At 42.9% G+C, this 16,778-nt stretch overlaps 1 protein-coding gene across 2 annotated transcripts in view; it reads right to left on the reverse strand.

The window, feature by feature from the left end:
• Nucleotides 1-16,778, reverse strand: part of SLC22A23 (solute carrier family 22 member 23) — a 110,186-nt gene that overhangs the window by 21,189 nt on the left and 72,219 nt on the right. The window contains exons 4-6 of one of the 2 annotated variants that reach the window (XM_062617803.1): nt 13,291-13,459; nt 7,986-8,113; nt 1,466-1,555 (exon numbers count right to left, since the gene is read on the reverse strand). In XM_062617803.1, the coding sequence (XP_062473787.1) occupies nt 1,466-1,555; nt 7,986-8,113; nt 13,291-13,459 (387 nt within the window). The remainder of the gene's footprint in view (nt 1-1,465; nt 1,556-7,985; nt 8,114-13,290; nt 13,460-16,778) is intronic. The other variant, XM_062617804.1, reaches the window with a different exon arrangement.

Below are 16,778 nucleotides of genomic sequence, written 5' to 3' on the forward strand. Positions count from 1 at the left end.
TAGTGGCAGGGTCACTCATTCTAAAAAAAAAAAGGAAAAGAAATCTTGTTTAATAACCTCACTTGGGAGCTTGGCACAAACTTTAGGAATGTGCCAATGAAGTCTGCTGGTCACAAAGTGAGGCATTGCCTGCAGTACAGCACAGAAACTGGATGTTAGAGGGAACTAGGTGAGCTTGAGACCCTGTGTGTCAAAAGCAACTAAAAGTGTAAAATACAAGGTAAGATACTTAGGGACTAATGGGAAATGCTTCTGCTGGAAGGTAAGCTTTTAGTAGATACTGTTTTAGACTTGGCTATACATTGCTTGAACACAAATCGTTGTAAGACTCTGGTTTATTGTGTCCATGTATATTTGCAATTCAGACAAGGAGATACTGGTGCTTTCACAATTCTGGTTACCAATACTTGAGAAACAAAAGCTTCAGCAAACCTATTTATAAAAGGAAAGGAGGCAGAGAACCTCAGCTCAGCAAAGGAACAGGTCTGTTGTCTGCTCACATAGCATAGGAAAAAAGAGATTTAAGGTAGTCAGAGACAGGATGAAATGGGAAGGCTAAATACCCCAAACCACAGAGAACCTGGACACCTATAGTATATTTTTCTATTGAATGCTAAGGTGTACCGGAGTACAAGAGCAATTTGAAGTCTGGAATGGCCTTCCAACATAAGCACAGGTCATAAATACCAACAGCATTTAAAATGAAACTCATTTCATGAAAGCAACTCTATAACTCAATAACTGTAGTAGCAAAGGACTGATTGCAATAATTTGTTTCAATCCTGAATCTCCAATTACACTGGAAAAAAAGATAGGAAAAATCAGACATAAGGTTGCAACTGTAATCCTCAATAGCTCATATGCATTATGATACAGCACTTAATTAGATGATCACACATTAGTTTTTCCCCCAGAACGCTCCCTGCAGTCAGCAAACGGGCAGCTATTAATGATGTCTCTAGCCTTACCACTCAACATGTGCCCCTTAGCCTTATTATCCAAGCCTCCCAGAGAGTACAAATTCACAGGTTTCCTCAGAGACATTCCTACAGTGCTGTCAGAATATTCATGTATTTCATGAATACCAATGAAGCCATCTCCACCACTTTCTTGTAAGAGTAAGGAGAAAGATTATTTCTGTTTTGCAGGCAAGAAGATAAAATACAGAGAAATGGTGTCCAGAATGAGAAAAATCACACAGCAGTAACCCTTACAGATGCTGATGTAAATGCTCCCAGCTTTCTGCAAATTAAGTGCCGGATTTACATGCCTGAGACAGACACTGAAGAAATTGTGATTAGTGACAGCACTGAAAGAGCCTGATTCCAGTGAAATTTCCATCATCATACAAGAGCATCCCTGGCAGACACAGGGAATGGGTACAGCCCTTCAGAAGGCATTCAGCTTTATTTCCCCAAGGCTGTTCTCTTTCCTTCTTCAACCCTCTATCTTATTCACTACACACCTTCCAAATTCTGCAACAAATGAGGAACAGACAACAGCTTCATTCCCACAGCATCGTCCATCCTATGCACTGATTCGTCCATCCTATGCCCTGTAGAAAAAATAGGTTGTAATCATGTTATTAAGGGCTATATCATCATGCCTTCATACCAGGAGGCCAAGCAAGGGTTGCCCAGGCAACCTGACTTCTTGCATTTCAACAGAGCTTGACTTGTCAACATTTACATTCCTCTAACAACACCAGTGTTAAAAAAAACCCAACACAAAGAACACCTCAAATATCATTGTGAGGAGCCGTATCTGAGCCATGAAGAGGTTTCAGATACCTGCACGTGCATTGCTACTATCTACTGCCAGAGCTATGGCGGAAACCTCAGCAGGCAGAGGAGGCGAGTTGGGCAGTATGGAGAGGTGAAGCACACAATTTAGGAGTGGATATCACAAGAGTGCTGAGACTGAATCCCTGGGCTCAATAGCTTGTTCTAGAGGGAGGGGAAAAGCAAATGATTGCAGCCCTTTTGGTCTCCATGCTCTAGCTCTCCACTCCTCTTCTTCTACAGCTCTTAATTCCTCACAATCCTTTGTTCCCTTTGCCTTAGTCCCCTCCAACTGTGTTTATTCTTTGCCCCCACAACTCTTCATACTCTCTTATTTCCCCTCTTCTCTGTCCACTGGTCCCCTTGTACTGCTCTCTACCCCTACTTGGTTCCAAAGGTCTCCTCTCCTGCCACTCATGTCCACAACCACACTTCATCCATCCTCTCCCCTCTCAGTGCAGAGGGGCCAGAGGAGCAGTGGTAGCACCAAGGCTTGCTGCCAGCCCTCCCCATGCAGTTCCTGCCCTGTGAAGCCAGTTCCTCTGAGAGGAAAGGTAGCACTGGGGACAAAGAGCCACTGTGTTGGCTGGGCACAAAGCAGCTGCGACAGGCTGGAGTGTGGCCAGCGTGAGTCTGTGGAGGACTCAACTGGTGTGAAAGAGTCATTCAAGCTTAAATAGAGACTGACAACTCCCATTTTCTTTTTTTTTATTAATTATTGTTAATATTTTCTTTCATATTTGGCTTTTCCCAGTGACATCAGAAGGCATGTCCTCGGTAGGGCACTTCCTTTTTCTCTCTGTCCCCTCTAAATCCTGCTGCTGTCAGAGGTCACTACTGCCCTCACCAGGGATACAGTCAGGGAACACATAGGCTCTCCTCTTCCATTCCTGTAGGCATAGCCAGCAGTAGACTTCTTAACTGATGAATTTCAATCCTGTTACTCACGGTTTGTCAAGTACTGCCTATCCTGAAAGAGCTGCACAAACTCCATTGGTTCCTGCTCCTAGACAAGAGGGGACCACCAGGAAAAACCTAACCCCTCCTGAAAGCTGATTTAATATACAAGAAGGTAACAGAAATCACTAGCTGGTTTTGTTTGCAATAGAAATCTCTGTGGCTAACACACAGTCTTTTGTAAGACTTAAAGGCTGCCTTCAAGTAGCACCTTGAACTGTTTTAACTAATTTCCCTACATTTATCTGACTTTCCCCCAGGACTTGCATTTTGTTTGGTACCATTAACCAAAACCCAGGATCTGGTAAAGCAACACATCTGGCAGGCTTGTACGTAGTAGCATCACATGTATTATGGGGACAGGGAATTTGCTTGCTTTCTCTAGCTAATACACCTAGCTCTTCATCTACTACAAGCTTTAAAACAGTAGTGTAGTAGTAGGTGTGAGGATATAAACATATGAGTAAAGCTTTGTAGGGAGAGTTAATCTTTTCTATTAGGGAAAGAGACTGACTTTCAGACATACGGCTTTTTCATGCTTCCTTCTGCTCTTTACCCAATGAAAGAAAAAAAAAAAGCATGTAAGTACACAGATCCAAGCCTCATGCATAGGAAAAATAATATAGCAAAACAAACCAGAAAACTAGCTTATGTATAAAAGGGAAAGTCACAGCAGCATGCAGCTCAGTAGCAAGAATGGTGATGATAATTTTTTATTTTTTTTTTATTAAAAGCCTCTGAAAACCACAGCTTTCCTAACTCCAACCCACACACATACATAGACACAGAGCACTTGTCACCACTGTACCCCTTCTTCCTCTCCACCTTGTGTTCTGCATGCTAAAGCACTGGCCTTTATTTGGATGCTTGATCTTTGCCGGTCACTTTTGTAATTACATCAGTATTATTTCTCTGAGCTTAGAGAGGAACCTTGGAAAGGGACAGCTATAACATGCTTGCCCACAGAAGCACTCTGGTTTGCGTCTTCATCTAGACATGAGCAAAAAGAGGGTTTTGGTATTCAGCCTGGTCAAGCAGTTATAAATACTCTTTTCTCTAGTTCTTCAAAGTGATCTCCACACTTCCTAACCATTTATCCCACTCAGGTTAAAATGACTGTACTGCAGCTGCACTGAAATGTATCTTTGTTTCTTCTTTCACAGAGAAACAGGAAAGAGATGGGGAAGTTTTTGGAGAAACTGGCAATGAAAAGCCTGTACTGAATAACTATTATCAAAATATTTCATTTGCTCATGACTGAAGCTGACATTTCCAATAATGTTTTCAAATATTTGTCAACAAAAAGTCTGTTTTACAAATGACATTTCAATATGCAGTTGGATTAAAAAACAGAATAATCGTTCTCCTGATGCAAAAATGCATTTAAACTTTTATTTCTAAAAGTGTTGAGCTAATGCGAAATTTTGAGACTCAAAACATTAGGGATGATTTAACCAGGTCTAATTAACACAACATAGATTTTGTAAGCATTAAAGAAAAGAAATATGACCGCATAAAGCCAAACGTCTCTTTATGAAGGCATTTTTTTTTCCTGCCCAAAATGACCAGGTATACCAATCATTCAAAAATAAAGCCACTTAAAGCTGAGGAAGCAGCTCTTGTGTTTTGCAGCCATTATCATCACTATGTTACACCCCTGGGACAGGCTACTGAAGATAAGGGCAATGTTTATCTACAACACTCAGGCCTCCTATCAACATCCCTTGTCTCACTTTGTTTACCATGCAGGCATTCCCCTACTACCTTGCTGACTAAGCACTGCCCATCAGCTGCCTGTGCTGATTTCTCCAGGAAGGGGTTAGCACAGCCACAGGACCTTTCAAACTGCAGCCAGACCACTGTCCAGACATTCAGTTATTCTCTTCAGAGACATCTCCCATAAGAGCACTGGTGAACTGCTCCCACCCTACAGATTGAGTCAAAACCAGCAGATACATTTTACTTTCTTTTTTATCCACCCAACGCATGGGCCAAGCCCCTAAGGAACAAGCAGGCCTTACAGAAGTTTAGTGGCACTTTCTACTATGGGCAGTATACCCAAATGGACCAGTAAAAGCTTTCAGCTGGCAATGCGAATAGTGCAACTCTTCAAAAAGGAAAACAAGCCTGTTCATTGCTTGGACAGCAATTAAAAAAATACCTCACCCACTTGAACGCTACTTATTTTCATTACGGAACTCGTATCAGCTGCCAAAACAGGTACGTATCATAGAATCACAGAATACCAGATTGGAAGGGACCTCAAGGATCATCCGGTCCAACCTTTCTTGGCAAAAGCACGGTCTAGACTAGACGTCTCAGTACCCTGTTCAGCTGAATCTCAAAAGCGTCCAGGCTGGGGGATCCACCACTTCCCTGGGGAGATTATTCCAGTGGCTGATTGTTCTCATTGTGAAAAAATTCTTTACTGTGTTCAGTTGGAATCTCTCCAGGAGTAATTTGTATCCATTATTCCATATCTTTTCCATGGGACTGCTTGTAAAAAGGGAGTTTCCATCTTCTTTGTAGCCACTCTTTAAAAATTGGATCATGGTGATAAGGTCCCCAAGATCCTTCTTTTCTCAATTCTAAACAAACCCAGAGACTACTGTAACTCCTGTAATGATCTGGTTTATAGGATACACTAATTAAACTGCTACACATGAGTAAAATTATAGTGGGGCTTCCAGCCGGAAGGGTCAGCAAGTGAGCAGTTTGTCATTTAAATGTATTGGGAGTAATTCAATCACAGGAGGCAGTTACAACAATGCAGCAAGGAATAATAAACAGTAATACAATGGTCCCTAACTAGAGCAAAACAGTTTACAGCTCTTTCAGATGGAGAACAAAGAATAAACCAAATCAGGAACAACAACCCTCCACACAGATAGCAAAGCTCAACAATGGAGTCAAAAGGAAATAGGGAATATCTGCATCAGGCTCAATGGTATCCTTTCTCACAGATGTGTATCAGCTTTGTATCCACTCCTGCTATAGCAACTGTAGGAATGTGATTATAAGAAAAGCAGAGAAATGCTTTCTTCTGCTTACTAACCCACTGGGAGACACAAGACCTGTTGTTGGATCACAGTCTTCACTCAGGATTTCTACTTTTCCCCTGTCTTCACTCAGAGCATCAACACTCCCATACACCCAGAATGAGAGGGAAGGTCCTTCCTTCTGAAATTTGTAGTTAAGCTCATTTAATCCTTTTGATACTGCTTCTCTCTTACTCTCCCCTACAGAAATGTGGCATCCCTCCAGAGCTGGGTCAGGAAAGCTTTAGAGTATGGGGGCACAGAGAGAGCTTAAAGAGAAAAATGAGGGAAGAAATACTAAAAAAATCCCAACAATATCCCCAACAAATCCAGTATCAATGACCATATTCTGTATCACAAACTTTACACTTCCCTTTGCACTGACAACTGCTATATCTAAATGAATCTGCAGGCAGAGAAATCCATAGCATCAAGATGTGTAATAATGCTCTAGTTCCCACATGAAAGGAAGTCCCTCCTTAAACCAAGTGTGCTCCTACCATGAAACTGCTGGAAAAAGTAATCAGTCACAAATAATAGTCATAAAACCATTTTGACACTTAGCATTCCTCCATGGACAGTATCATTATACATGGCTTAAATAAATCCCTCTAGCCACACAGTTGCATCTTTATCGTCTTCCTTAAAGGAAACTCAGGTAATTTATTTTCTTCTTTCCCCTAAGAACCATTTTATTTCACCTGCAAATTCAAGAAGCTGACTAGCTGAGAAAAGCTAAATTTAGAGTTGGCTGGGAAGCTCCAAGTCTAATTGTGAGACATTTAATTGCCTCAGAGACAGGATTTCTCCAAGACCCATCCCTGATCTGGGGAAGATCTGCAAAAAGGAGTTGTGGGGGTGGAGATCACTAGGTTAATGGCTGCTCATATACCCCTATGCTTTTCACAACTTTACCAAAAAAATGGCATTTAACATAGCAAAGCCATGCTGTGGCTAATTAACATCAATATGCCAACTGCATCAGAAATCAGTGCAGTGACCTGGGTTTGAAGACCACAGACCCAAATCACACGACTTTTTCACCCCTCAGTGATGAAGACTGCCTCATCTGTTAGGCACTGATGCTAATGGTGACACTTTTCTATTCTAGATGAAATCTGTCCCAGTGCTGACTGATGCCACAGTTACCCCTGTAGCTTGAGACCTTTGACAGTGAGTATCAAGCCAAGCGCAGGAAACATCACTCCTGCCCATGGGCAAAGCTACTGGGTGACATCTCCCTGTTGCCCCTGGGGTCAGAGGAAGTAGGGCTTGAAAAAGTGAGGGAGAAAAGAAACATGTCCACTGTTTTCTGACTGGTGGGTAGTTTGATACAGATCGCAAGTGACAGCACAAAATGGGTGCTTATGGGCACCATCAGGTCTGTGAGAAGGAAGAGGGGAGCCCAAAGCAAACGTGACAGCTGCACCAGTGAGATGAAGATGCAGAAGCTCTTCACCTTTGCAGTAATTAGGGACAAACTCACACAGTCTCTTCTGCAAAGCACCCTGCACAAACGCACCATGGCTATTTCAGTGACAATCCCAGTGACAAGACAAATCGGCTATTTCAGTGACAACCCCAGAGTGAAGACAAATCACCTCTTTCTAAAAGCATCAGTAAACCAAGGAACTGGTAATTAAGACTCTCAACCAAAACCTGCACCCTACTGCTGCTGCTTGCAGGCCTCCTCGATCCCCAGAACAGCATCACTCAGATGATGCAGGAGAGGAAAGCAAAATGGCTCTTGGAGCAAGGCTTTTAAGAGAAACTGTAACATGTTTTAGGTTTGTCATAGGGGGCACTTTGGAATTGGGGGTTCAAGTGCTGCTGCTTCTCCAAACCCACAGAGTAGGTGCTGTATAATGGGCAGGATCCCAGTGAGCAGCTTCCTTAAAACATAGTTTCCAGAGGCACACAGGGCTGAAGGCGCATTGGGTAACTGTGGCAAAATTCTTCAAGAGATGTCTCTAAAAACATATGGCAGTGCAAGATGAAAGTGCAATTAACTAGGACTGTTCAACAGGCTGAGTAATTTTAAACACTGCTGGAGTTTGGAATGGTTTTTCAACAAAAGCAAAATGAATGAATGAATGAATGGGATGATTTCACAGGCAGTAAATAGATTGTTTAATTATGGTCAGCAATGTCACGTGCAGCCTTTTGAGAAGAGTGGGGGGATTTGAGGTTGTCTGTCTGTCCTACTCACCAGGCACCACTCCTTTGATGTCACTTTCTGCGTTCATCCTATTCTTGTGTGTGAACTGAAGGATCAGCTCCTTGGATGCCTCAAACTGTTGCGTAGCCATCAGCCACCGAAGGGACTCTGGGAAAATACTTCAAAGATGGAAAACAGGTCAGGGCTGCTTCCAAGTTTTTGTCAGAGGAAGAACTGATAATGTGTAGCTGCTCATTTAACTATTCATGAGCTATGTAATTATTTTCAAAAAAGAAGAATCACTTATGAAACAAGAGGGAAAACAAATTTAGAATGTGCAAATTAACGGCATTTTCTTTTACACTGATTCACAAATGATACAGGAACTGTCCTGCCACATAGAAATAGGACATATTAGAATTTTATAATGTATTAGAGGCATTTTGCCTGTTAATACGATTCTGAAAGAACTGGGAGGAGGCAGCACTGTCTGCAATAGACACTTGCTGCCAAGAAGAGTATGAATGAGATATGCAGTTAACACACGGCAATTCAGACCAAAGAATGAAAATAGCTGACAGAAGTGATTTGGATTCTTTTGTAAAGACAGGGAGAGGAAAGAGAGGAATTACATTTTAGGATTATAATGGAACAGATATTTAAATTTTTAAACACATAAAGATCTTTTCCCACACATGCAGACTTTAAGCCATTCTTTTATATGGGTCAGTATTGTGCATACTCCAGACAACAACCAGTTGTTGCTCTAAGTTTCTCAAGATAAAGACAATGTTATGTTAGTGGAGTTGCCTTAAAAATACACATGTGCACACAGTGTTATAAGATAAAGTTTATTTTCCATCTGCATTTCCTTCAAGTGCTGATATTCACCTGATTCATTAGCTTAACTGATTAGTCTTCCTTTAACATGAGTTTATTTTAATACAAAACCAAAACAAATACGTAGATCTTCAACAACCAAAACCTCCCATACTTCTACAGATATAAAAACTTTCAGTTGACTCCAAGCATATTTTTCTTTATTGTGCAGGCCTCATTTTCCAAAAAAAAAAAACCTTTCTAAGGACAAATTTATCTACTTACTGACCTTTACTGTGGATGCTACCTCAGTTCTTATACTTCTAAGCAGTGGACCAGGCAATTCCATCATTATGATGCTTTTAAGGCTGATGCAATTTGGAAGACAGCTTAGTGAAACCTCCATCCCAGAGAAAGTATGATTTTTTTGAAAAAGGGGGAAAAAGACCCACAATGGAGGGAAGTCAAGCAGACTGCTATCCACATGTTATCAGGCAATAAAAGTATATAACAGCCATGCAGCTTGACAGCTTATTTACTGCCACTGGTGCTGCATGAATGCTTTGGCATATCCTCCTGTAGCAAGTCCTGCACTGCAAAAGCATTTCTTGAAATATTAAGAATTCTTTGAATGCAGAATTTCCTGGTGCTTGGCTCCAGAAAGGGGACAGCCTCAGCCATCAGCCTAAAAAGCTGTGCTTCTGAATGGTCCCCTTACCAAGCAACAAACCCCATGGCAAAGCACCCACTCTTAGGGAAAGGAAGAGAGCTGCAGGGATGGGCATTGTGGAGACAAATGCCATCTCTACCTTCCAACTCAAGCAGGTTTCTCAAACTGGAAGTGCTGAAGCCTCACACCTTTCACTGCTCCATTACCCTGTGTGAGCAGTGAGAGGTACAATTAAGGATCTTTAAAAACTCCTGGCCTACTTTGAGCCCAGGTTATCAGGCATGGCAAGCAGAAATGTTGGCCACCCCATCTGGGTGCAAGTGCCTGAGCTCACTTGTGTAGCGTGGACGCTGCTGCCAAGGGTCATTTTTATGCACCTACTGTTGCACCTTCTGTTGCTGAATGGAACACTATCCCAAACTTAAAAACCAAACCCCTGGCCTCTGTGAACTTCTGCACAGGAATTTGGTCACCACCTGGCATTAAATACTAGTTGAATGAAGCTAAGAGAGCTTTCTGCCAAGGGCAGGCATCTGCTCAGATCATCAAGCTGAGGTGACTGCAGGCACCTGGTTGATAATCTTCTACTTCCTCCATCAGCAAGGAAAGCACCAGCCTTTTGCAGTCCAACAGAAGAACAGAGGACAGGTGGGTGGAGGGAAAAAAGACCCTAAGCCTAAGAAATCCAAAGAGCAGAGAAGAATCCTTGACAGACAGAAGGAGACCAGGAAGGTACCACAACTAGCTGGAAGGAGAACTATGATCCTGTCCAGATGCGGACCAAACTCATGCTCACGTGTCCTGGCTTCAGCAGTAGCAGTCATTTTTCTCAGTCTTAGGAGCTGGTGCAGTGCTGTGTTTTTGACTTTCAGCCTGGGAACAGCGCTGATAACACCAGTGTTTTTTAGCTGCTGCTCAGTAATGTTTACTCTGACCAAGGACTTTGTGAGTCTCATGCTCTGCCAGGGAGGAGGGGAAGCCGGGGAAGCAGCGACAGGACACCTGACCCAAACTGACCAAAGAGGTATTCCATACCACAGCACGTCATGCCCAGTATATAAACTGGGGGCAGTTACCCAGAAAGGCAGGATCGCTACTTGGGTCAGGCTAGGTATCGGTCGGTGGGTGGTGAGCGGTTGTATTCTCTTCCCTTGTTATTTCCCATATCATTATTATTATTTGTGGTAGCAGTAGTGGTTTGTGCTATACCGTGGTTACTGGACTGTTCTTATCTCAACCTGTGGGAGTTGCATTCTTTCGATTCTTCTCTCCATCCCTCTGGGAGTCGGGGGAGGAGGTGGGGGGGGGAAGGAAAGGGGTGGGGAGTGAGCAAGCAGCTGCATGGTTCTGGGTTGCTGGCTGGGCTTAAACCACAGCATCATAAAAGGGTGTAGTGTGTCAATTAGAGGTCTTTCCCAGGGCAACAAGCCTAGTTATTACAAATTTGTGTCTTGTCAGGGTAAATCATAGAATCAGCTAGTTTGGAAAAGACCTTTAAGATCAAGTCCAACCATTACCCCAGGACTGCCAAGACCACCACTAAACCATATCACTGAGGGCCTCATCTACACAGTTTTTGAACACTTAAATCCTACCTAACAGTACCAGAAGAGAACTGGCCACCCCTTCCCAATTCTTCAGTTTTGGTTAGAATGAAGGAGGTATATATAGCTTCTGATGTGCACATGGTCAGGAGCAGAGCAAATCTATAGGTGGGAAAGGGTTAAGCCCCAGCCAGGAGGGGCAAACAGCTCTTTGCAGAGAGATGGAAGTAAAGAGAGTAAGGAGGAGGCAGGACAGGGGCAATCACAGCATCTGTTATTGAACTCACTGCTTTGGGCACATGATGGGGAATTAACGAGCAGTGCAATTTTCTAGTTCTCTTATTACAAGTCAGTTTTCTTTCTTCATCTGTAACATATGCTGCGGGTCCACACTCTGTTCCCCAACACAATGCTGGGGGAAGAGGGGAGGGGCAGAAAGGGAAGAGGTAATAAAATAGCAGCACTTTCTAGAGAACATGCAACAGATGGAAAAGAAAAGCCTAAGAGAAGAGTGCATACTGTACCGACAGTATAATTAAACAGGCATCCTAACCAGAGTTCATTTCTGCAAATGCAAGAACACCGGGCAACACAAATCCTGTTACTTTGGCTATTACCACTGCTTATCAAGCTGTCATATCACACATTATATACAGGGGATCTATTTGCTTGGTCTGCCTGTCCCATCCACCCAAAAAGCAAAAAAGCCCTTGCAGATTAGGAAACAAATGTTAGCATTTCCTATTGCTTTCAATGTCAGCCAGAGACAACCTCCCAACAGGAATGTACAAGACCCTGACTCAGCCACCTGGAAAACGTGCCACCTCCAGAAGACTGCTGAGGGGTTACTGCTGCCCATGTCATCTACCGCATTTGTTAGGTGTCTTCATGCTATTGCACTGTCCTTTTGGACACAAGTATCTGTTTGATATTGGGTTCTATTCAGTGGTGGATACAAATCATTTCAGCTGGCAGGCATCCAAGCAGGAGCTTTTAGAGCAGACCTCCACGTGCTTGCACATATATAACATATGGCAGGTTTGGGAGAACAGCACATTAACAAGAACACTTGTGGTTACTCATCATAAAGATTAACACTGACAAGATGAGACTCTTTAGATGCTATGTGTTGGAAAATGGGAGGAGAGGAGGAAAACCAAACCAAAACATTATCTTGCAAAGGACTTGTGACTTTCTCCTGTGTGCCACATTTTGCCTTCAGCCCAAGCTGTGGCATGCCTGCCTTGAGGATAAGAGAAGAAATCCCCAGAGGGTTACCACCATGAACACAGAAGAACTCTGTAAGGCACTCATGTGCTAGCAGAAAAAACGGATAACTGACAAAAATTCTTAGGACTGTAACAAGTTTTTACATGTTGTAACTTGTCAGGCATTACAACTGGCAGCTTGGCCCCACACAGTACACACAAAGTGTTACCTTTAAAATGAACAATCTAGTGTGCTTTTACTGTTCTGGCTTCGCACAACACTGCTCTCATAAGCCTCTTTTGTTTTTGCTGCCACTGAGTGTCACTATTAAGACAGAATAACAAAGGAATTTTTTTGGGAAGGTTGATAAAGTCCTGGTGGGAATGGACCTGGCACCACCCCCAAGGCAAAAGCCACTCCACTTCTCTCAGAATAGCTGTACCAATGCTGCAGTGCTGCCTGTGCAGCAGGCAGAGAGGAGCAGGAGAGGAGGATTTGTTGTGGGAACAATCCCAAGCCACTGCCTGGTGGACACTGCCCCAGTGTCCAGACAAGGTTTGGCACAGCATGGGCTAATCTGGGCAAAACCAAGCAGGCAGTCTAGTTCAGGGCTGGCTACCTCATGCACACAAGACATCCAAGTGCGCTTGTTCAAGAGCTGACATATGTTATTTTGAACCTAGCTTTGGTTAACCCTTGCCAAAGAAACCAACAGTGACAGCCCAGAACAACAATACAGGTTTTAAGGGAAAATGTAGCTGTGCAGACACAGTCTGACAACGGCTCAGCTGAGATGCATCCTCTCAAGAATTGTTTCCATCTTCAAAGGGCAAGTGACAGACTGAATAATAGCAAAGTACAACTTTGCTGTTGAAAGAGGACGTTCTCCTGAGTTCCCACCATGTCGCAGCACGTAACCTATGTGAGTGCTACAGCAAATTATAAACTTATTTTTATTGCAAAGTCAGATCTTTGCAAAAGGTGAATGGAAGAACAAAGGGAAAGACTCGTACATTTTGTAAAGCATGCACACCTTCCAACAGTGAAACACCTCCCAGGTCGAACACCGGGAGCTCATGTTGTCTTTGTCAAGACAGGAGGAAGAAATACTTACACCCAGTAAAGCAGCATTAGCAGGAAAGGACAGATGATAATTGCCTGGAGGACCTGCCAGTCCCTGCAGAGGGCAGCCAGCCCTGGCATGAGGAACTGCCCAGCCATTTCAATGAAGCTCGCCGCCATGGTGATCATGAACCGGTGCCCAGGAGGACAGAGCTCTATCCCTGAAACACAGAGCACAAGCAAATGCATTAGCCCCCCTCCAGCAAAGGCATCCACAGAGCATCTCTTTACCAAGCTCTCAGAGAGCTAATGTCCTTCAAGACCTTTGACCAAAGTTGTGCACAATCACATAAATCTTGTTTCCTCCTGTATTTAGGCTTCAAGTACCATTGCAGCTACAGCGAATCCCATTACGCGCTGCCTGTGGCACAAACACTGCAACTTCCATACACCTATTACATCTCCTGCAGATCTGCTGTATCTTCATTGTCAGCTTTTCTTCAGTCTCTGCCTAGAGAAGTATTTTACCCAATGGTAAGATACTTATTTTTAAAAGGGAATGAAGGGTAAAGCACAACCCAAAGATTTTGGGTTGAGCCTTTTCCCACTTCTCGGGATGCCGTGTAACCTTCCAATCAGTTTGCTGGGAGGCAGAAGAGCACAGCTCTCAGCAGGGTACGGGCTCCCAGCTCATATGGGATGCCACCTGCCCACAGTTTAATATGCAACAACTCGGCTGTTTCCAAGCTGGATTTTGCCGAGTGGGTTGTTTCTGGTTTGCTTTTTGTTTTCGCAATAACTAATCTTGATCAACTTTCAAAGGAGCCAGCCTTCCACCTCTCCTATCCTGTTCCTCATCCTCCCTTTTGCCATGAGGCAATTTACTAGAATCACTGGCATTCTTGGTCGTCTCAGCTGCCTTGTAATAAGTGAGCTCAGTAGATCTGTTAAGCTTTCTTAAACCCTGAGTTCTGGCTACTGTTATTCAGTCCTCAGAAATGAAGAGAAATATATCAGAATCACAGCTTTAAAAACCCACAAAGTAAGCAACAACATAAAAAAAATCACAGAAGAAATAGCAGAAAAATTGGACTGCCTTGGGGAAATATAGTTGAACAATTTTTCTGCCAGTAAGATTGCTACAGAAGCCCCTATTTCATATTTCCCATTCGCTCACATTCACTTCTACAAATGAATAATTAAGCACAATAAACCTGCCACAAGTTGTGTAGTACTTATCGGCATGCTGATACAGAAACACAGGCTCGTAAACATTCATGATACATTGTTGTCAGCATTATTGCTTTTCCTTGGGATGTTTCCTATGGTTGTTTTAAATTAGAATTTAATGGCTGTTAAAATTGTAATTGAAAAGCTATAAAATAAGAGGAAGAGATGACAGCTACTCCTTCATTCACTCTCTCATCTGTAGCTTGTTTAGCATGTATCAGTGTAAAACAGATTTAATCTAGCTGACCAGGAGCTAGCTTGTAGATCAAATGTAGAGTTAAACATCATGCATTTTCCCCTCCCCTTTTCAGCCAATGACAAATACTATCAATGGATTTTTCCCAACACATATGAAAACCATATCTGTTGCAAGGCAATCCCAATTTACATTAGCTTAACCACAAACACAGCAGCTCTGGAAAAGAAAGGGGGTGGGGGGGAACCCTCAAAGACTCTCACTTGCTACAAAAGGCTTTTACATTTTAATTCGCAAAACTAGATTAAAACGGAGCTCCTTATGACATTAATATGGTTTTATTCGTACTAATGAAGTATCCCAAGCCTAGGTGATTTTTTAAATTCTATGCAAAGAGGTCACTTCCGTTTTATTTCTTTAATCTTCAAATACAAAGCTGTTCTGTTTGTTTTTCCAAATCTTAAAAGTCATAGTTACTCACACTCCAATAGTCCTTCATTAAGTACCGGGACAAGTTTTGTTGCCATAGGAACGGGAAGTCTGCATTGGATACGTAAGGCTTCAGCATTTCAACTGCATTACTTAGGTTAGTATCAGATTAAAAAAAATAACCAAGAGAACAACCTTTATATGAAGTCAGAAAGAGATGTGCAAATAATAAAATGTTATATTATTATGTCACTGGTGCATAGTACATAACTGCTGTGTATGGAGTTATCCACTGTAGAGAAAGGTAATAACTTCAGAGATAGTTTAGCATCTATTTTTTCCCCCTCTGAATTATCACATGCATACGATTAATTTTTGACCTTTTCTGTAAAAGAAGCTGGAGAAGACCAAAAAATAATAATCCTTGTTGTAGCTGGGCGAGCATGACTTTCAAGTGACATCAGCAGGCGCTCTGTGTATATGAAATATCACATCTCTGTTGAAATGTTCTACATATCAGGACAGCCTCCTGACTTTCCAACATCTCTGGCATCAATTTTAGATGATAAAAGATTCAGCATTGCCATTTTTAGCAGGCATTTATCAGTCAGCCTTTTCCCAGCTCTGCCCCAGCACCAGAAAAGGTGAACCCCTGTACCCTGCTGATGCTCCCCCTGGTGCCACAATGCACCCAGGCATGAGAGGCCTCTGAGGCTGCAACAATTTCCCTCTAGTTCACATGATAAATTACCAACAAAATCACTACAAGACAGAGATCAGAATCATCCACTTGTGGCAAATCACAGTAAGAAAGCTTCAGCTCCCCACTCACTGAAAAGGTTTCCACCTCAACTACTCTGTGGAGCATGGAGAAAGCCCTTGCCAGACACACAAATCATGGAAGTTGCCATCAATACAAAAAACTCCAGGATACATCTGTTTTTTCTACTTGGAAAATTTTGTGTGGGCAAGGAGACAGGCAAGGAAAAGATTTTGCTTCCTTGCCCAGCATTTCTATTCTGCACAGCGCATCCAACTTTGATGCCTAATTTCCATTAGGTCCTAGGGAAGCAATCATATGGGCAAGTTGAAACCTGTATACAAAGCAGTCCTCCAGTACTTGGGCAGTGAAATCAGACATGCCCAGGACACGTGGGACAAATTTTTGTGCCATCAATGGACACCCAACAGCACTGGACATCACAAGCGCAGAAACTGAACCCAGACAACCCCTGTAGCAGAACTGCTCTGCACGCTGTAAGTATGAGCCAGCCTGAAAGTAACCGTCTTACCACACATGTGATGAAAACCTGAGCCCCACAGGCACCACAAACACAAGACAATTGAACGTATAAGGCTCGTTGCACAGCATATACCTGTGGCTGGGAAATGCGGAAACACCATACAGAAATCCTCCTCTGGGACCCTATCCTGTATGTCCTTCTGCTACGGAAATGACCAAATCAATGTTCAGTAGCCTCACAGTCTGCAAACCTGATTCAGGGAGAGCTGGCGTGAACTATGTCCCTTCTTACAAGGGATGCATGCATTTCCGGCAGCTGCTTGATGGACCCAAAGTAACCTCACTGCTAATGCACAGAAACACATTCTGGCATAGAATGAACAGTACTGGGGCCAGACACATTACTCCATAAGTCTGCATGCAGTGATTCATATCTGAAGTA

This window comes from Pezoporus occidentalis, unplaced genomic scaffold (assembly GCF_034315485.1).
Source record: "Pezoporus occidentalis ecotype Australia unplaced genomic scaffold, CSIRO_AGI_Poc_V1 ctg2, whole genome shotgun sequence".
Taxonomy (NCBI): Eukaryota; Metazoa; Chordata; class Aves; order Psittaciformes; family Psittacidae; genus Pezoporus; species Pezoporus occidentalis.